We start from the raw sequence: 22,444 nt of genomic DNA on the forward strand, positions 1-22,444 counted from the left end.
TAGGAAACAAAACATGCAGAAAAGACAGCTAGAGAACAAAACTACTGGGTTCTTTCTGAATCTACTGTGCATGCCACTGTCTCTTCCTGCAGGTGACCTGGCGTTCGATGGAGGGCAACTTCTGAAAGAATGAAAAAAGCCTGATCCAGGCTACACAACTGCAAAGGGATGAGATGGACTCCCTGCAAGTAGTCAGCAACCTGAAAAAACACTGCATAAATGTAGTGGTTTAGTTGGATACTTCATGTATGGTCAAAGTGGCAAGAGCTAAGTTTGAAGACAAAGGGGAAGTTGGTTTCTGAAGTCATGTGGAAAAGAAAACAAAACAAAACACACAGTAAAGTTTACAGCCCCAGAGGAAAAAGTAGTGTGTCTTAAAACAATCATAATTTACATTTTAACATGTTCTATGATTTTGCTTTTATGAGGTATCTAGATAGGCAAATTCATAGAGACAGAAAGAACTACTACCAGGGGCTGGGAGTAGAGGTACAGGGCTATTGTTTTACGGCACAAGGTTTCCAGTTTTGGATGATAAAAAAGGTTCTGGAAACAGATAATGCTGATAGTTATAGTATAAACAAAATAGAAAAAATGCTAAATTTTAACATATTTTACTACAATAAATTTTTAAATGTTATGAATCAGTGTTACATGTTTACCAGCAGTGTAAGCCTTAATTTTAAGAGCAGTCATCTAACATACTACCATTAATGCACAACAAGGAACGGTTAACCAGCCTAGTATGAATAAGGGTCAAAATCCAAAAGTGACCAGTACAAGTCTATCAAAATCAATAAGCAATTTTCTGCTAATTCACATAACTGTCAAAATGAGGTTTTGTTCTGTAAGCTAGTTATTTAATGTAATAAGTGTGAAAAATGGGGTCTTATCGGTAAAAATTAAGGTATTCAATACATAGATGAGTTAAAATAGTTCAGAAATACCATCCACCCAAATATAAGCAGAGAACAAGAATCCAAGGTGGTCCTACTCTTCCCACTAGAACTAAATATTAAATGGTCTTAGGATCCAGCCTCTGTTTAATGGCATTTTTTTTTTCCAGGAAGCAAACAAAAGATACAGAATCCCATTTTGGGGATACTGTCAACCTTAAGCAAATATTTTATTTAAGGTTGTATTCAGACCACCAAAAACAGAACTGAGGCTTAAGCATGCAGATCACTGCACCAATCACTTTGGGCCAACTTGTGTCCTACAATTTGGCCAGAGACTTGCTTTCATTATGAAAGAGTAGCTCAGCCTCCCTCTTTCTACTTTGGTGCTTACTATCATCTACCCAAAACTACCAAAGAGCTCTATACACTAAATTAATTTATGTCCATCTGCAGTACTTCAGCCCTCAAAAAAAGAGGGAAATGACTCTTTTTAACAAGTTTGCAGTCCAGATTTAAAAGCTGGGAAAGAATATTAGCTACCTCCTTATATGATAGTTATATCCAAATACACTGCTTATAACAAATACTCAGCAAACTAAAAATCTCAGAGTAATGAGCTAATAAACCCAGAAGATTCCACATTTTGCTTTTGAATAGAACATCAGGTCCAGGACTGAGGGTTTTAAACCTGGAATTGAGGGGCTGGCATTGTGATATAGTGGGTTAAGCTGCTGCCTGTGGTACAAGCCACATATCAGAGCAGAGGCCCTAGTTCCAGCTGTTCTGGCTCTGATCCTGCTCCCTGCCAGCATGCCTTGGAAAGCAGAAAATGACCCAAGTACACAGGTCCCTGTCACCCACACAGGAGACCTAAATGGAGTTCCTGGCTCCTGGCTTCATCCTAGCCTAGATCTTGCTGTCCCAGCCAGGAAGTAAAGCAGCAGCAGATGGAAATTGATCCCCCCCCCAATGTCCCTCCCTACCCCCTTTCAAATAAAGAAATCCTTAAAAGTAAATAAGTAAACCTGGAATTGAGGGATAAAATACACTATCAGCCTTTCTGTAAAGTCTCCTGATTTCCAGCACTTACAGAAAGAAATGTATACAACAACAAATTAGTATGGCCAATCCTGTATTTTAATCTTATTTTAACAAGAAGGGACTTATCTTCATAAATAAAAGCACAGAAATACCAAAAATAAGGGACTAAAAACAAACCTGACTTACTATCTTCTAGATTTTTTTTTTTTTTAAGATTCATTTATTAATTTGAAAGGCAAGAGTTAGAGAGAGGTATAGGTAGAGAAAGAGGTCTTCCATGCACTGGTTCACTCCCCAAATGGCTGCAGTGGCTGGGGCTGAGCCTATCCAAAGCCAGGAGTCAGGCACTTCATCTGGGTTTCCATACGGATGCAGAGGCTCAAAGTCTTGGGCCATCCTCCGCTGATTTCTTAGGCACATTAGCAGGGAGCTGGATTCAAAGTGGAGCAGCTGGCAATCGAACCAGCCCCCATACTGGATGGCAGCGCTTCAGGCCGAGGCTTTGACCCACTGAGCCAAAGTGTTGGCCACAGTATCTTTAGATTTTAAGATGTTAGATTCTATAATCTTTCTGCTTGAGAAGGTAATAAGCTTTCTGCACCATACTTGGTAAAAATCTTTTAGGACTGTGTTTAACAAGAGCTAACCTCACATTTACTCAGGTTCACAAAGGGTAAAAGTCATAGAATTTTACAAGATTTGAGAAATCATTCAGGAGAGTATTTTACACATGAGGAGATGTCAATTGATTTGACACAGCATAATCAGCCTAGTTAGATATATTTTAAAGTGAACCAAGAGCAAACTACACTTCTATGGGGGACAGGGGGAAAGATGCTCTCAAGAACTACTACATCAAGGTTAGGAAGGGCTCAGAGGACAACTTCTTGGTGACCACAGTGTTAATGACCAGTGAACGTCTCCTTAAAGTCTACATTTAGAGTATCAAAATGTGATGAAGTCAAGTCGTTCTTTCTCTTGCTCCACTGACCTTGAAAACATGAAATGATTCTGGTTTTACTGTTTCCTTGGAACTGTAACTCCCTTAAACCTTTCTTTAAAAGGAAGATTTGAATTTCTCTGGGTAAGTCCAAGGTCAAACAGGTGGTGAAGTCTGAAGGGCTTATCACACTTACTCATCAAGGTAATGAAAACATTCAAGTCCATCACTCCACACCAAGAAAAGCAAGTGTTCGTAGAGCTGGCGGTGGGGGGTAGGATACAGGACTTGCACACCAAATATGCTCTCCCTTAACAATCAAAGCATTATGTAGAAAACAGAGTTCCAACAAAAAGTACAATGATGAGAAAAGAACTCATTAACAGCTAAAAATAAACTCTAATTCACAATATGCATAAGGATTTAACAAAAAAAAAGGAAAACAAAATGTAAAATTGCATCTGCTAAGTTAACCATTCCCTCATGGAAATCACTGCTCCCCTCCCCCACACAAACTGAAATCTGCAGTTTCTGAAAACTGAATGAAGGGAAGCTTTAAAAGTTTTCAATGAATATTTCAGCAGAAAAGAAAACAAAGAGATAGCAAATTTTTTCTAAGTCCTTTGATTTGCTAACACTGCAGAATACTGGGCTTCTCAACATCTAAATGCATAGGTCTCTAATGTCTTATTTGACAAAATCAGAATATTTACTTTATATTAAAGAGATATTCTTCAAAGAAGAAGACATCAATAAAAGTAAAAATTTAAAAAAAAATAAGTCACAGTTAGTTCTTATCTAACCAATGCTTCATGGCTCAATTTAACAACTTGCTGACCTCCTACCTAGGCCAAGTGTAGTCCACTGGGGAAGCTCCGCTGAGAGTACCTTCATATTTTAAGTCAAGCTAATTCATTCTGAGTAACATTCACACAACACCACATGGAGCAGTAACTCCACACTTCAGTGCTCTGGTTCTGAGAGGCTGGTACAGTGTCATTAATCATATTTCCAGGCTCTCCAGTCTTGCCTTACCCTTCCTATTCCTACTTTGTCCCACCCCTGGGAAACCAATTATTTTGGTCAAATCACCTAGAAAGCAACGGATAGAAAATAAGCTCTGCAATTTTCCCACATCATGAGAAACTAAGAATTCCAGGAAAATAGACCTACTTGGAGATGGTTTTCAAAAACCAGTTTACCTAAACGGAAGAATAAAATCTCGAACTGCCATGCAACCAAATAAATATCAGCTGGTAAAATGAGACCAGGCAAGAGAGAATAACTGTGTGCTAGGAACTCGAGCAAAGGGGTTTTGTAAATTTATTACCACTGTGTTCACATTCAGTGCAAACGACAATAAGGAATTCCTCTTAAACAGCACCATCTCTTCTTTTTTCTCTTGAAGAAGGTATAAAGTACAAAATGTTCTTATTTAGAATACTAGAGTGATCATCCCTTGTGGTACTCATGATGATGTATGGGATAAAGGTTTTCTGAATAGCTGGACCTCAAAGACAATTTAATTACATTTCTGCTTCTTAACAATCTTTGGAAGAGGTGCTCATGCCGTACCATAGCCTAATGCCATTCTAAAAATTTTGAATTTCCAGGCACCATCATCAACAGATAGCATTTCCAACGGTGTCAAAATGCTGATATTCTCAAATTTAGAAGAGCAAAAACAAGTACATTAAGGAGCAAAACATGCTAATTAAGTCACTATATAGACCTGGCAAATCAAATGACCCCCAAGTAAAATGCCAAAAAATATCTGTTAAAGTTGACCTTTTTAGTTGGGAAAGCATGCTCTGAGTTTCCACAACTCTCAAAAATCAGTAGCAGCAGTGTACTCAGTTGAAAGTCAATTAACTTAAAGCAAGCTCAAACGAAGTTGGCAAATTCTGAAGCACAGCTTTAGTTTCAACAATCTACTATTTTGTTCAGGAATATGCAAGAGAAAATGTTCCAATAGGTACAAAATAAAAATGCTTTATTCAGAATGTAGAGAGAATTAAATGGCTGGTGCTAAGGTTGTTTCAAAAGTAAAGTAGTGAAATAGAATAAAAAAAAATAAAAGACAGGTTGAGTTTGTACTGCACTATGAAAACAAGTTTGAGCGGTGAGATGGGCCAATTTCATAACTAGGGAAAAACAGGATTTTAACATTTGTTAGCTCACAAAGGAGGAAGAAGTTCTGTATGATAATTTAATTGTTCTTTATCTTTTCTTATTTTAAATCAACATCTTCTTTCTCATCTACATTTCCCATCATTACTATGAAAGCCACTTAATACACTGAGAATTCTAACCATCAATTCCTGATACAAATGTCGAGAGACTACTGTTAAAAAAAAAAGTCTAGAAAAGCATATAGCACACATGTACTCACACACTGACTATAATGGGGAAAATCCTCGTAAGAGAATTATATTTTTATTTTCTATGAATTGGAATGTATCAACAAAGTTTGGGTTTTCTATCAAACTAAAAAAAAGAGGACTAAATATGTTCCTAACCGACTGGTAACACAAATTTGATCATTCAAGAAGTCCCAGTGACAAGGGTTAAGAAAACACAAAATTAAAACTCCTAAACTTCATTTCCCTAGAGGTTCAACCTGATTTTTCCCACTGAATGTTCTAAGAGTTGTTGGAAATTTGCATAAACTGGCTCCTAAGTCACACATCCTCTTCCACATTGTCTTCTAAAAGTAAAAAATATAGCATACTGTGAATGTAAATATCAGTAAATAAGAGGAACAAAAATTCGAATGATTTACTAGCTAATCAGTAATGGGTCTTTTTCAAGTGTATTCTCACAATAGATGTTTTCTCAGCAACTAGTGACTGAATATTTCATTACCATAGGCTACAAGCAGCAACTTCACTGTTTAAGTTTGCTAACTGGGAGTTAACTCATTCCACCGTAAAGGAGTCCAGCACTTGTCACCTCAAAACACTCTACTTTGATATATTATCTTAAATGAAAGTAAGAATCAGCTTAATTTTTTTTTAAATTATTTTATTTAAAAGGCAGAGAAACAGACAGAAATATCTTTTATTTGCTGGTTCATCCCCAAATGTCCACAACACCAGGCTAGGCAAGGGTGAAATCAGGGGCTGGAAACTCAACCCAGAACTCCCAGGTGAACTGCAGGGACCCAAATACTTGAGCCATTATCTGCTGACTCCCAGGATGCTCACCAGCAAGAAGCTGGATCAGAATCAGAGGAGCAGGGACTTAAACCAGGCACTCTGATTGGGATGAAGGTGCCCCACTTAATCACTGTATCCAGTGCCCCCTCCCCCAGGCAGTAAGAATCAACAATTACAAGAAGAGCTTCCTGCCCTTCCCTTTTCTGTCTGCAGGCACAGCATAAATTTTCCATGTGAAGGTGTCCTCCACCTTGTACCAAATAAGAGGAGAGTGACCATTATGATCACACACAGAGGTGACAGCGAGATAAGTCTGCATAAGCAAATCTTGTTACAATAAATCCTCATCTTCCATTAGTTTCTCACATGTTTCTTAGCACTTCTCCACAATTTAATGTTGCTCAAAGTGAAAACCTTTCCTTCGTTAAAATAACACAGAAGGGCCGGCACAATGGCTCACTTGGTTAATCCTGCCTGAGGCACCGGCATCCCATATGGTTCTAAGTCCTGGTTGCTCCTCTTCCAGTCCAGCTCTCTGCTGTGGCCCAGGAGTGCAGTGGAGGATGGCCCAAGTGCTTGGGCCCTGCACCTGCATGGGCGACCAGGAGAAGCACCTGGCTCCTGGCTTCGAATCAGCATAGTGGCCATTTGGAGAGTGAACCAACGGAAGGAAGACCTTTCTCTCTCTCACTAATAACTCTATCAAATAATAATTAAAAAAAAAAAAAAGAAACAGAAGCCTCCGAGTCACTGTGAGTTTCCCTAGTTTTCGTGAATTACTGAGTATGTAAAATATTAAAAACTGTGTACATTTTCTCCAATTAATCTCTTGTTAGATTTATTACCTGGATACCTGGAAAGTACACTAAGAGAGCAGAGGAAGTGTGTCGTGACAGTGGTAAAGAATTGTATTTAATCTCTTAAATTTTCTAAGTCTCTAATTTCATCCTGCTGAAATCTCTCATCTAAATTAATCAACACTGACACTGAAGAGTGTTCTATAAAAATACTCAGGTTCAAGAGAAAAAAAGGAACCTAGAAGAATACCTTTTTAAAGTCTTTTTCGAAAATTTTGTAAAAAGCTTCTATAGTGATATCAAATTTTTTTAATGACAAATCAGGCATGACCTTTGGAAGAGAAAAAGGTATAATGGAAAAATAATTAGGTTTAAAAATACATCGATAAAGATGCAAATGAAGTTTTTTCAGAACCTTTTATCCATTAGACATGTTTGAAATTTACATCAAGAGTTCCACAAACTTGATACAAATTTCATTTTATACAAATTAGGCACCAAAATTTAGAAGTAGATTCAAATGTATTTTATTCCACTTAATACACTAGGGCCTACCTAAGTCTTATTAACCCTTGTGCTGCCAAAGTATCTCTTTTCCTACAGAACTGGGAACACAAGGAGCCCTTCTACCAACTTTATAAACAGCACACAAAGTTTACCAAGTGAGGTGTTTATCAAGTTACCACCCACTCACCTTCTTGCCCACCATCCTACTGCACTCAGCTTCTTGTCTGCAAGAAGCAGAACTCTTGATTTTTTGATGGACATCTAAGAGGCTAGCCATACAACTGTACTTACATTTCCAATGTCACGCACATCCAGCCTTGTGTCCCCTGTGACTGACAGACTTCATCACAGGAAATACACGATTAATGTGAAGGTATGAATTAAAATATAATAAATCACTTGTCTGTTTCAATTCTGAGCTTTGACTGCATGTTTTAAAAAATGAGAATACTAACCCATAAAACTTTTATAAAGTTTAAAAATCACATTCTGGGTTGGCACCGAGGCTCACTTGGTTAATCCTCTGCCCATATAGGCACCAAGTTCTAGTCCCGGTTGCTCCTCTTCCAATCCAGCTCTCTGCTATGGCCCAGGAGGGCAGTGGAGGATGGCCCAGGTGTTTGGGCTCCTGCACCTGCGTGGGAGACCAGGAGGAAGCACCAGGCTCCTGGCTTCAATCGGCACAGCACCAGCCATGGTGGCCATTTGGGGAGTAAACCAACGGAGGGAAGACCTTTCTTTCTGTCTGTCTCTATGACTCTACCTGTCAAATAAAAAAAAAAAAAAAAAAAAATCACATTCTGGGACCAGCATTGAAGAGTAGAGGATAAAGTTGCTACCCTGCAACACCAGCATCCCATATGGGTGCTGGCTGACTCACATCCTGGCTGCTCTACTTCCAATTCAGCTCCCTGCTAATGGCTTGAGAAAGCAGCAGAAAATGGCCCAAGAACCTAGGTCCCTGCCTCCGATGTAGGAGAACCGGACAAAGCTCCTAGCTTTAGCTGGGCCCAGTGCTGCCACTGAGGACATGTAGGGACTGAACCAGTGGATGGAAGAGCTCTAAGTAAATACAAACATACATGTGTGTAATAAAACAAAAAGAAAAATCACATTCTGGGGGCCAGCCCTGTGGCGCAGCAGGTTAAGCTGCCACCTGTAATGCCCACATCCCATGAAGAGCAGATTTGAGTCCAAGTTACTCTTCACTTGCGATCCAGCTCCCTTCTGATGCACCTGGGAAAGCAGTAGTAGATAGTCCTAGTACTTGGAATCCCTGCCACCCACATGGGAGACTTGGATGATGTTCCAGGCTTCTGGCTTCAGCCTGGCCTATCCCCGGCAGCTGTGGCCATCTGTGGAGTAAACCAGCAGATGGAAGATTGGATCTATGAGTCTATCTTGGGGTGGGTGTGTGTAACTCTCCCTTTCAAATAAATAAATAAATGTGTAAAGAAAAATCACATTCTGACCCAATAAATGAGGATTAAAACTAGCTTTAACTTTCTCAGGAAGCAACAAGGACAAAGTTAACCTAGATGGGGTTGGGCTGGGTTGGGGGAAGGGTCTTTCTTACCACACAAGGCACTAGCTGTTCAGAGGTAATCAATATATACAAAATCTCCCTTGATTCCCTGAAGTGTCCACGCCCATGCATCTGCCTCTTCTTTCCCCTTTTGTCTAAAAGCTTCCAGTTGGCAGCTGATGGGGCCTGCACAGAACCCACCTCAAATAATTCACAGACTGAGAGTATCAATATAAAGCAATCAATACTCATGACTTGAGGCCTTTAACTGTAATTCTCTAGCCCTTCTTTTCGAAGGAAAAAATAACACTGACAGAGCAACCTATCCTCGAGTTTTAAAAAGCTACTCACACACTCCACTCACTTTCAGGTACAGGTCCAGCATTCAGGGAGGGTACAGCCTCATGACTTTTAAACTCCAACATCTCTTGGGGCCAGCACAGTGGCATAGCAGGAAAAGCCACTGCCTGCAGTGCCGGCATCCCATATGAGCGCTAGTTCGAGACCCGGCTGTTCCACCTCCGAACCAACTCTCTGCTATAGCCTGGGAAAGTAGTAGATGTCCCAAGTCCTTGGGCCCTTGCACCCACGAGGGAGACAGAGGAACCTCCTGGCTCCTGGCTTCGGAGCGGTGCAGCTCTCCCACTGTGGCCAATTGGCGAGTGAACCAGCAGATGGAAGAACTCTCTCTCTTTCCCTCTCCTTCTCTCTGTGTAACTCTGATTTTCAGATAAATAATAAAACTTTAAAAATAAATAAATAAATAAATAACTCAAACATCTCTAGTCCCAAACCTGGAAATTAACTCATCTAAGAGCAATGCCAAAAAAACAACATGGGGGAAACTTAAGTTTGCCAGAGAATTAGGTACTGCAGTTAGAGTACTTCTCCCAACCATCCTAAAGCCAGAATTCAGGTAAATCTGGATAACTGTGGTTCCATAACTCTTCAAAATGTTCCACAAATGACATAGATAACTCCAAGGGGACTACAACACTCTAGACTATACCGACAGAGGCTCTTAGTCAGCAGGTCTCTGCACAGAGCCTAGGAACCTATATTTCTGGCAGTTGCCGCAAGTGAATTTTATTTATTTATTTGAAGGCAGAGTTAGAGAGAGAGAGATCGTCCATCCACTGGTGCATTCTCCAAATAGTCACAACAGATGAGGCTGGGCCAGGCCGAAGCCAGGAGCTTCATTTGGGTATCTCAGCAGGGAGCAGGATTGGGAGTGAAGCAGCGGGGATTCAAACCAGCACCCATGGGTTGAAGGCACTGCAGGCAGCAGTTTTACCTACTATGCCACAGCACCAGCCTCCACAAGCGATTCTAACTCAGGTACCCTAGTAACCAAACTTCAAGAGATATGCTATGATCCCCAACACTGGGCTTCAAAAGTCACTTGGGAAGCTCTCTGATAAAGAAATTTCCAAGACTTCCACAGTCCATATTTTTTCCTAACTCCCCTTGGAAGAGCTGCAGCCAGATACAGGGACCATGAGGCCAGACCAACCATCAATTCACGTTTCTAGAGAAGTACAGATGTGATTGTTGATATTTTTGAATCTTCACTCCTAGAATCTCAAAATTTTCTATTCCCCTTCCAAAGAAGACATAATTGCCAGAAGACACCCCCTTGGGAACCCTGTGAAATCTTATGTCTCACTATAAATTCATCAGTCGTCCCTGTGCTCAATTTTTAAATGAGTTTTACCTCCCAACAAAAGGTAAGGGGGAAACACTCAGGTAACAAATCGGAAAACCAGAATCCTGGCCCCTGCCGTACAGCACATCACAGCTGTGTGGCTTTGGACCAGTCATTTCCCTGTGATGTTTACAAGGGATTGGTTAAGGTCACCACCGGGGCTCTTCTGGCTCTAATATTCTATTAATCTATTTGCTCCCTGCATAAATAAAATCCACTTCACTCCTATCTAACAGCATCAGCAAGTGGCAAAGACTCTGAAGTACATTTAGAACTTAGAGCATTGGACCAATGTCAGCTCAGCTATACATGCAGCATAGCTTCTCATGATGAATGCCTATAGATAGGAAACAGGCAGAAGCATAAAATTGGGCATAAGCCCGAAGAGACAACCTGACAAGCAACATAATATAATTTAGGCTAGAGAGAAGATTATTCTATTTGCTGCTAAAGGCATTTCTTAATGTACTTCCCTAATCCTCATTCTATCAAAATAGTGACATTAATTTGCTAATACACACACAATCTAAAAATTATATACTCTCTTCAAGGGCTCAGAAAAAAAGCACAGACTTTCCTAACTATGAATTTACACAACCATGATGTATTTCCCTTGAAGAGAAGAGATTTCATATCTTTTTAAGAGCAACTCCAGAATCTGCTTATAAATCTGACAAACTATTGCTCATGTACCTACAAAATCAGAACACAAAAATCTGGACAAACTGCTCCCCAGGAGATAGGGTAAGGTCAAAGACTGAGAGGAAACAAAGCCTGCTCTGTCCCACAAATGCATACTGAGAAACTGTACAAAACAGGTCGGCTAAATTCCACAGGGTAGGGGCCAAATTCCCACAATTCTTTCCAATACCTTTCTAGAGGTGTATTAAAACCACCTATGAAGATATGCCTAATTTTGCAAAGCACAACCATACAGAATCCATTTTTGGATAACTACCATTTACTAGACTATTTTGTTCAATATAAATATTTACTAAGTAACTCAGAGGTGGGAAAAAAATTCCTAAGGAAATTTCTGGTTGCAGCTAAATGTCAAACCTTTCTGAAAGCAGTTTTAACCCATAGGATGACAAATAAAATGTCAATGGGCCAAATCAAAACTGTTACTGGAAGCAAAAGGTACTCTGTATTAAGATTTTCCTACTCCATTTTTAATTTATACTCACTTTCACGCATGCTCATTTTACGAGACACGTTCACACTTTATGAATGTGCACAGGTTAGGGAAAATTCCAGATTAAACTGTTTGATAAACAGTTAACAAATGATTGTAAACACTTTCATTGCATGATGTTAAGTAGAAATCTTAGTGACAGAAATTCTCCAAAACAGTTTCTATGATCAAACAAGGCTAAGAAACTATACACCAAATATATTTAGTGTACGATTTTTCATAGTTCTCACCATGCTTAGGATCTGCAGTGATCCTTACAGAAGTACTAAGTGTGGCATTCCTCCAACCTGTGTGACAACAGTACACTTACTACGCAGAATGACTACAACTATCTCATGAAAGAAAAGCTCTGAAGTCATCTTTCAATATTCAGGTCCGCTGTGGAATTTCTTGGGCACTATACTTGTTTACCAGATGTTCTTAACCGAAATTTTCACCACAGTGGAAATCTCCATCACTCCCCTCTGTCACCAGGAAGACAATGTGGGGAAGGTAAAGGTACTGGACAACAAACAAATTTGGCTTTTAGCTAACCACGCATTTCCAATTAGTCATGTGCTGTGTGTTCCACCAGAATCCTCCAGACCAAAGCCAGTGATATAAAGCAAGTGAAGATGCTGAACTCTAATTTAGCCCACTTTGCCACATAACAGCTCCAGTAAAAGGCTTGCAAAAGAATAAGATAATTGAAGACGGACCAGAGACAACAGATGAAAATTTGAGCTGCTTCCTCTGGCAACTGCCTAATCCAAAAATGTATGATTTGTTTAATGTTTTCAGTTACTACTCTCCTCCCATTCTCATAAAAATAAAACACCTGTTTGACTTTCATGCTCTGTTCAGCATCTTTTTTAATAGTGGGGGCAGCTGCTAAACTGAGGAATCAGAAGTTACTTCATTTATGTCACAGTATTTAGGTTATGTATCACATATTGACATTTATGTCTTGTAGATTATAAAATCTACAAGAAAGGATGTTTAGCCTAAAAAAGATTCAGTATCAAGACAGGCATATAATTAAGTCTTTTATTCTCCACTTTTTCCAATTCACTGAAACTGTTTATAAACTTTATATACTGTTCACTCTCATTTTAGGAAAGAAACTGAAAATTTCATCTACTTGATTGTCAGTATCTAAGGACATTAAGAAAAATCTTCCTGATAATATCATGGTTAACATCTAAATGACAAAATATAGCAACTGATCAGTCTGGATGGGTGACAATCGGCTTTTGCCAGATCTCAATGAGTAAGTCTCTCTACAAAGCTCAATCTGCAGTTCAAGGAAACATGCATATTTGCGAGGCCAAGCCCACGTGCTGTAAGAACTCACTTGGAGAAGCTTAAAGGGGATGAGTTGTGTAATCTAGACAACACTATGTCAAGAAAAGTCCAAAAAGGCCTTCAGGATGATATAGTACTACCCTTTCTCTGCCCTCTACCTCAGTTTCCTGATGGAAACCTCAACTCAAGAGCTGATGTGTGGGGCCAACAATGTGGTATTAGCAGGTTAAAGCCCTGGCCTGCAGCGCCGACATCCCAAATGAGTCCCGGTTCGAGTCCCAGCTGCTCCACTTCCGATCCAGCTCCCTGCTAATGCACCTGGGAAAGCAGCAGACGATGGTCTGAGTCCTTGGGCCCTTGCACCCACGTGAGAGACCCGAAAGAAGCTCCTGGCTTAGGATCAGCTCAGCTCCGGTAGTGGCGGCCATATGGGGAGTGAACCAGCAGACTGAAGACCCCTCTCTGTGTCTCCACCTCTCTCTGTAACTCTTTCAAATAAATACATCTTTAAAAAAAAAAAAAAAAAAAAAAAAAAAAAAAAAAAAAGCTGATGTGTTAGGGCTAGTGTGGCATTGTGGGCAAAGTGGCCGCCTACGATGCCAGCATCCCACATGGGCATCGGTTCGTGTCCAGGCTGCCTGATTTCTGATCTGGCTCCCTGCTAACAGCCTGAGAAAAGCAGCAGAAGATGGCCCCAGTGTTTGGGCCCCAGAGACACATGTGGCAAGGAAGCTCCTGGCTTCAGCCTGGCCCAGTGCTAGCCTTCATGGCCATCTGGGGAGTAACCAGCAGATGGAGGACCTCTTTGTCTCTCTCCTAACCCAGATTTCCAAATAAATAAATCTTAAAAAAAAAAAAAAAAAAAAAAAAAAAAAAAAAAAAAAAAAGAGTTGATGTGTCCAAGAACTAGTTAAGAGTTCATTCCTGACCGGCACTGCAACTCAATAGGCTAATCCTCTGCCTTGCGGCGCTGGCACACCGGGTTCTAGTCCCGGTTGGGGCGCCAGATTCTGTCCCAGTTGCCCCTCTTCCAGGCCAGCTCTCTGCTGTGGCCAGGGAGTGCAGTGGAGGATGGCCCAAGTGCTTGGGCCCTGCACCCCATGGGAGACCAGGAGAAGTACCTGGCTCCTGCCATCGGATCAGCGCGGTGCGCCAGCCACAGCGCACCAGCCGCAGCGGCCATTGGAGGGTGAACCAACGGCAAAGGAAGACCTTTCTCTCTGTCTCTCTCTCTCACTGTCCACTCTGCCTGTCAAAAAGAAAAAAAGAAAGAAAAAGAAAAAGAAAAAAAAAGTTTATTCCTGATTCTATCCTTCGCACTGTAAGTATCCTTTGCTTACTGCAAATGTTAGTTTTAAAGTAATTTGGTAAATACCAGTATTCAAATTTAACAACACAAAAAATACGTAAGGCTTCTCTATACTTCATACACTTCAGTGTTTGAAAACAGCTCTGACAGGGACCATTAGCTCTTCTATCCCAAGAACATGCATCCTAATTAGGCTGTGGTTTACGCTAAAAATTTAGTCAAATATTTAAAAATCCCAAGGAGATTTTCAGTGACCTACTATTCAAAGTGTACCATCATTAAAACCAAATTACCTGACTTTTTATTCTTATCTTTTTGATAAAAGGGATACTGATACACCACTTCTTCCTTTCCGTGAAAAGGAACAGAAGATCTCATTATACTCGAATTCTATCAGTGCAAAGATTTGTATTGACAGCGTGAATATTACATTTTAATTTACTGCACATATTATAAGCAGAAACACTATACTGAATTAAAGGAAAGGACATTTTTAAGAGGTTTTTGTTCCCCCTCTCCTAAACACAATATTCTCCTATCTCACTGCTTAAATGCTAAGTCACGTAAGTCCAGGGAACTAAAAAAATAAAAGGCTAATAAGACACTAGCTTTCCCAGGGCGCACACTTACAAGACATTTTCCAGAGATATTACCAGCTTACACTAAAGTTCAGTTAAAATACAGACTGCCTCTCCTTCAAAAAGAAAACTTAAAGCTTTTAAAATTAAGTATCGGGCCGGCGCCACGGCTCACTAGGCTAATCCTCCACCTAGCCAGCACACCAGGTGCTAGCGGCGCCAGCACACCAGGTTCTAGTCCCGGTCGGGGTGCCGGATTCTGTCCCGGTTGCCCCTCTTCCAGGCCAGCTCTCTGCTGTGGCCAGGGAGTGCACCTCATGGGAGACCAGGATAAGTACCTGGCTCCTGCCATTGGATCAGCGCGGTGCGCCGGCCGCAGTGTGCTGGCCACGGCGGCCATTGGAGGGTGAACCAACGGCAAAAAGGAAGACCTTTCTCTCTCTCTCACTGTCCACTCTGCCTGTCGAAAAAAAAAAAAAATTAAGTTTCAAAGTATTGATATCGGCAGCAGAAAGTCTAGATGTGTAGATCTGCAGCCCTGAATGACTTATAAGTATTAACCGTATTATTTTCTCACATCTTGAAACATAATCTTTTAAACGTGAATCATCCATACAATACTGCATACCTGTTATTTTGTCTCTTACAAGCTTACAGGACTCTATCTCACCAATGCTCCCAAAAAGACTCTTCAGTTCTTCCTGGGTCATGTTCTGAGGAAGGTAGTTGACTATTAAGTTGGTCTTGCTGTCCTCCGTGTTCCCAGAGTCAACTGGTGATGAGCAGTTGTTATTTATGGTCGTTGGACCATTGGCTGTGTTATTGCAAGTTGGCCCATTAGACAGTTGTGTTTCCATGGCAGCAATTACCTGCTAAAAACAGAGAAAATAAGAAATGTCAGAATTCATATTTCACAACCTATTAGAGATTCCATCCAAGAGTTTAAACACCTGTCACTAAACACAAGTCATTGTGCTGAAATTACAAAAAAGCTTCAATAAAAAGTGCAACGCCTACGCTAATTTTTACTTCATATTAAGCTATTCAACTTAAGATTATATTTTTGCACACATATTCCATACATGCACATAACACAATTTAAATTTTAAATCTTTTCTAGACTCACATTCTGGGTGTACTCACAAACCCTTACTTACCTGCAGCGTCCTTAGTAGAGAGTATTTAGACCAAGGGGCAGAGAACTGAATCCTGACTGAAAAATCATACTAGAAAACTAAAGTGTTCTACATGCTACCAGAAAAAAAAAAAAAAAAAAAAAGACCTAACTCAAGAAGTTTTAAATTAGCTTAATAATATTCTAAATCTCAAATATCCATTAACTTAAAATCAAGGAAAGAATACTTTAACAAAATACAAATTTGTCAACATGTACTGTTTTGGTTACATATTGAGAATGTTTTGGATTGACAACAACTTGTACTTCTACCATTGGTAATAAATAAGAAAAATAGATATTAAATGTTAGGGAGTGAAAATAATTTGTAGGAGAACTTGGGAATGAAGCTACAAATACTTTGTCTACCTTTGTAAGAATCTAACAGGCCATCCTTATCCACCTTGGCAGCTGAAGATCACCAATAAGGCAAATGATCTACAGCATCAGAATAAAACCCCCAAACAATTCAATATGTTTTATCTTGGCTCCGATATCAAAGAAAAAACAAAACAAAACCCACATACACAAAACTATCCAATACATCAAAACAATGTAATATCAACTTTTGCAAACAGACCAGCCCAAGAAATTTTCATTTAAGCACATAAGCTTGTTGAAAAATGCAAGTAATGAGGTACCTATGAACTCCAAATACCAGATAAATGCCAGAGTTGGGGGAAATGGCCTCAAACTACTGAAGCTTCTAAAAAAATCACTCTTCAAGCAATTCTGGATGCCATTTCATAAAAAAACAATCCTATGCTCTTTTGAGCAAAAGAGTCACAAACGATAGCCCCAAATTTTCCAAAGGCAACTTCCAACAGCTATCTAACTTTGAACAGCAAGCGTTGAGGGGTGGGGTGGGGGAATCCAAAACTCCCAGCATCACTGAAAGCATCATCCTTCACAATGCATCCAATACCTCTCTCAGCTCCACACAGGACTACTTCTCCAATCTGAGAATGCTCAATTGATGGGATACTAGTTTTAGGGAAGTTTTAACATAGAAAAGTCAAGGAATTTGAGGCAAAGAAAAATGAAGAGGGAAAGAGGGTTACAAGGAAAGAGAAAAAACTGTTTCAAAAAGCGGACTGCCTAGGAAAAATAAAGGGCACATCAGTGGATCAACACACAGGAAGAGATCTCTGCTGCCAAGAGATGTTCATAAAAGGCAGCAGCACAGGACAGATTGAGACTGGCCAGACTGGACAAGAATCACTGCTGCTGTGACTAAAAATAATAAGTTTTAAAAAACAGGAGGCCAAAACGAGAATAGCTATGAAATATCCAACAACCTGTAACCCCTCCATGACATCATGTCCTTTTCAAAGAAATGGGTATTATTCTACAAGCTGCAAGCTATTTTTCTCAGGGAATACTTAAAATGGCAAAGGAAAACAAACCTTTAAAAATCTGTATGAAGTAAATCTGCAATAATTCAAGCCATGGGTTTTATTATAATTAACAATCTATATGAAACCAAGGAGGGAGGTTTCAGATTTCCTAGTAAAGCATAACTGCTCTGGTTTGTAGAATATTAGCTGAGGGCTGCTCTTTCCACAGCAAAATTCTTGTGGGGTTAGCCTTTGCCCAGCAGTTATGAAAACAATGAGCTATAAGATGAACATGGTCAAAGCCAATTAAAACAAATCGCTTTTTAAAAGTTAGGGTATGTGTAGAAACAATGAGAGCCCCAAATGTGAGATTCGGACTAAAGCTTATTGGAATGGCATTTGAAATATAGTGTTCATTGACTGAAATTAGCAGGATTTAGCAAGGACAACAAACATTCCTCACTTAATTGCACATTTATTCCCATGTTCAGGTGGCAAGAATGAGCTCCTAAGCCAACATTCAAGTGAACAGCTGCACTAGGCTGTGTGCACTGAAAATTACAGCATCTTTCAGCTATAGGACCATCTGCTCAGAATAAAATGATACTAATGTGCTATATTTTACAAATAATGCATATTCCATTGATAGGCTCAACACAACTGTTCACAGAATGCAAACTCCTTCAACAGCTACTGGGCAAATAATTTTCAGCCAGATTTACAACTTTTTTTTTGTTGTTTTGGGAGCATCAAGAATTGTAAATAACTTCAAAATTTAGTAACCAAAAAAATACATAGTAAACAGAATGTAAGGAATTATGGTAACTTAGTATTCAGACCATACCAAAACTTTTTTTGTCTTTAAAAAAAAGCTTGTCACTGTTTTGAGTCTGCACTAAATCCTAATTTAGATTATAAAATGTTACAAACAAGAGCAAGATTCTGATGCTACATATACCACTACAGTTAATTGCAATGTGCTTTAAGTCCTAATGATGGCCATACCACAATAGGTTAAATGTGAGTTTACTTGATATGCCAAATAGAATGTTCAAGTGTTTGGTATGGCCTCAGCACTCCTGCAACATGCTAAAAAAAAGTAGCCTACAGAATTTAAGAAAAATCCCACAGACCCCGGTCCAAGGCTCTGCTGCCCACGAACCACTTCTAAGCAGAGAAGCCACATCACACAGTCTGACTGCCATGTTAGTTTGGAGTTGCCGTCTGCAATATGGACACAAAAAGTACCGTATGTTAGATGAGCAAGATAATGCAACAAATCAGTTTGTACAAAATTTACAGTGATTGTATTGATATTCCCAGCACGTCCATGCAGTGTGGCTTAATTGAATTTGAGGCAATTCCAATCTAATCTTTCCAAATTCATTTTAACATGTAGTTTTCTTGCACAAATGTAAGCATTTTTAATTAAGTGCCTGATTTTAAAGCAATATTAACTAGTTATCTTGGCATTTATCCTAAACAGCTACCTTAAACCACATCTCAGAAATTAAAAAATAAAATAAAATGAAGCAAACTAATGCATGCTGACCTGCCTCTTAAGGATATGGGAGAAGGGAGGAAATGCGAATGGAATTTTATAGTGAGAAAAAGCATGCAAGTGATAAGTGATTGCTTTGCATAAAAGCACTCTTTCCCCCAAAATATCAAAAGGGCATTAAGAGAAGCTATATTTGCCCACACTGTTACATTATACTACAAATGATCCTTAATCTTGGGACTTAAAATTAAAAGTGAATCGAAACCCTGTGAGGTTATTCTGCCGCTATAGTCAAACTACTTTCTAACAGTTTCACTGAGAATTATTCACCAATACTAAGAGGCTGTAAACCAGCATCTTTCAATTGAAATAATTGGACCAATAAATAGGATTGTTTGGAGTAATGCTTGTATAGGATGTCAGCTTTGTCCCTGAACGAAATCAAGTGAACATTTTTTAATATGTAAATTGTAAACCCAGCACGATTTGAAATTAGTGCTGCTATGAGGCCTCCAATATAGTTAATGGGCCATTTACCACTTATTACAACTTGCCCGAATACTAAACAGAGCCATGATACTGGCACAAAAGCCAAAGTTTACTTTTCAGCCATATATGCAGATGCTTTCAATGATCAGTTTAATAATCAGAAAACTTTTATCTCTGAAAATAGACAATGAAAACAAATGAGAGCTGAAAATGTCTTACATATTTATAATCATAAAAATTTCATCCTGAGAGTTAAAACCAAGCTTTAAATGATTTACTCTTGATGCTAGCAATGACACCAGCAACAGAGCAATCCTTTTTCTGGCATCTACCAGGAAGCTGTGACATACTTTTTTACAGGATGCCATGAACATGTTTTAATTCTTCTTCCCTTCTCCCACTGTAGCCAGAGAATCCAATTTGACCCTGTGCTCTTTATTTTTCAGAAAAGCTGCTTATTATTGAACTGAACCTGTGAAAAGGAATGTGCTTCATATCCATGAAATGCTTTTACCAGAACCCAATTGTGATTAGACTAGATGAGCAAGACAGGAGGACCACACCCCCAACCAGTTAAACCAAGTCTAAAATACATCCTGCACACCCTCAGGAGTTAATATCTAAACATTCCTCCTATATAAAACCATAGGTTTAAATTGAATAGTCTCTGTTCCTTCCATCCCATAGGAGGCAGACACTAATGAGCTAAACTATTGACACCCCTCTTTCTGAAAGCCCCAGGGAGGTGAACAATCACTTTATTGCACCAACCAGCTAGGAGAGCTGTGTATGGAAAATGATTCTACTGCACTTTTACATTTCCAGCACCCCAGACAGTCTCTCCGCTTGAGGCAGACACATACCTTTATGGGAAGTTATAAATAAGTTGCTCACATGGCCCTTACCTTTATGCTGGCCAACAATTCAGTTACTAAAAATGTAAAGCTACTTCCCCTTCACTTAAGGACAGGAGATTCTGCTCTACTCAATCCACCACAGACAACCCGGCTGCGCACTATTTATAGACCCCACTGCCTCTGAAACTCTTTGGAAAGGGAAAAAAAAAGGGGCCATATTCCAGCGAAACAGCCATTAATTTTAAGGCTTAAAAAATAATGTTTCAATATATGTTCGCCTCTTAATTTAGACATCAATTGGGCCAGTTCAGACTGCATTTCCTCTTGTTACTCTCCATGTAATAATTTATGAAAAGGCACTTTAACACCGATAGATCAATCTAGAATATTCTCAGGGCCAGCGCTGTGGCGCAGCGGGTTAACACCCTGGCCTGAAGTGCTGGCATCCCATATGGGCGCCGGTTCTAGTCCTGGCTACTCCCACTTCTGATCCAGCTCTCTGCTATGGCCTGGGATAGCAGAAGATGGCCCAAGTCCTTAGGGCTCTGCATCCGCAAGGGAGACCCAGAGGAAGCTCCTGACTCCTGGCTTTGGATGGGTGCAGCTCCAGCCGTTGCAGCCAGTTGGGGAGTGAACCATCAGATGGAAGACCTCTCTCCCTTTCTCTCTCTCTCTCTGCCTCTCCTCTCTCTGTGTAACTCTTTCAAATCAATCAATCAAATAAATCTTTTTAAAAAATCTAGAATATCTTCATCTTTCACTAGGTTCCAAAAGAGGCATTAGAGTTGGTAGAAGCATGCAACGGAGGAAGAGGGAGTCAGCTCAGCTCTACTTTTTCATAGTCACAGTTTACTTCCTTCCCCCCAAACAAAAGCATAAAAGCTTTTTAAAGTAAATTTCTTTTTTATTTAAATGACTCTCTGTGTAGTTTAACATCTGTAGTTTCTTACAATAATTACATTTAGAAATACTCTTGCATTGTCATACTTGGTTGGAAACAGTAAGAATTTGAGAAGTCAAAGTAGTTCCAGAGTTTCCTAGTCATGTAAGAGAAAATGGAAAGTGTCTGTTTTCCAATCTTCCTACTCAAAACATATGAAAAATAAGGTAATTACCACCCTTACTAATTTCAAATCTCTTGTAAATAGCCACCAAGCAAGAAAGACTGCCAATCAAAAATTTCTGAAATGTGCTGAGGATTCTCAAGTTCATTCAGGATATGGTCTGCAGGGAAAAAAGGGGCTTCCATGACCCAGACACCACCTGATTTGACACCCAGACCTCTGCAGGTTAAAGTCACAGCAGGACAGCTGAGAGCAGTGTGTAGCCCCTGGGGTCCAATCTGTGCTCCGTTGCTATGGCAACCATCCTGGTCTGGGTTCTCATATCCCTCCAGACCACCAAATGCAACCCTCCCTTAAGGTCCTGCCTCCCTCTAATCCACCCAACACCATTCTGAGAAGAATTTTCCTAAACCCTTCATACCTGTCCGCTGCCTATCAAATTAAATGCAAACCACTCAGTAAAAACATTTGAGATTCTTTGCACTTATATTTACCACCCCACCCATTTCAGCACCTAAAAATCTGAACCACTCGCCTCATCCCTCCAAGCAATCTGGCTTTGCTTATGTATTTCCATCTCCTGGAGGACCCCCACCTAAATGCACCCTACCAGCATTTCAGGGGTTTGTACACAGCAAACGTTCAAAAATGTATGCAAGCACAACAGTTTTTTCACAAATTAAAGAAATGAAAGGACAATTTACCTCCATAAATGCAGACTCTATAACCGGTTTTCCTATCCCAAGTATTTCAAACCAGAGATCATTATGAAAGCATATTTACTTCTGGCATACCCTCAACCACCCTCACCCTCAATGAAATCCAAATTCTTGTTCTATGATACAACAAGAGAAGCCATTTGTTTATCTTTGCAGTCATAAGTTGTATACTTTTATTTCAAAAACCTATCACACTAACTTGCCAACTATAAAAACCTAAAACCAAGAAAAATCCCAAAACATGGCACCAATATTTCCAAGCACCTGGCCAGCACGGTTACAGAAATGTGGCAAGTGGAATACGGGTCTGACTTCAAGAAAACAGCAGAAGCAAAGGTAAATGCAAAAATATAATAATTTTTAAA

General features: G+C 39.7%; 1 protein-coding gene across 22 annotated transcripts in view; it reads right to left on the bottom strand.

Annotated features, from left to right (window-relative positions):
• Window positions 1-22,444, bottom strand: part of ELAVL2 (ELAV like RNA binding protein 2) — a 193,771-nt gene that overhangs the window by 66,958 nt on the left and 104,369 nt on the right. For 8 of the 22 annotated variants that reach the window (XM_089317905.1, XM_002708051.6, XM_051857173.3 and 5 more), the window contains exons 2-3: window positions 18,583-18,673; window positions 15,567-15,810 (exon numbers count right to left, since the gene is read on the bottom strand). In XM_089317905.1, the coding sequence (XP_089174031.1) occupies window positions 15,567-15,810; window positions 18,583-18,654 (316 nt within the window). In that variant the 5' untranslated portion in view covers window positions 18,655-18,673. The remainder of the gene's footprint in view (window positions 1-15,566; window positions 15,811-18,582; window positions 18,674-22,444) is intronic. The other 14 variants (XM_089317915.1, XM_089317948.1, XM_051857211.3 and 11 more) reach the window with 2 other exon arrangements.

This window comes from Oryctolagus cuniculus, chromosome 1 (genome assembly GCF_051225735.1).
Source record: "Oryctolagus cuniculus isolate XC-2025 breed Fujian yellow rabbit chromosome 1, ASM5122573v1, whole genome shotgun sequence".
NCBI classification, from domain to species: domain Eukaryota; kingdom Metazoa; phylum Chordata; class Mammalia; order Lagomorpha; family Leporidae; genus Oryctolagus; species Oryctolagus cuniculus.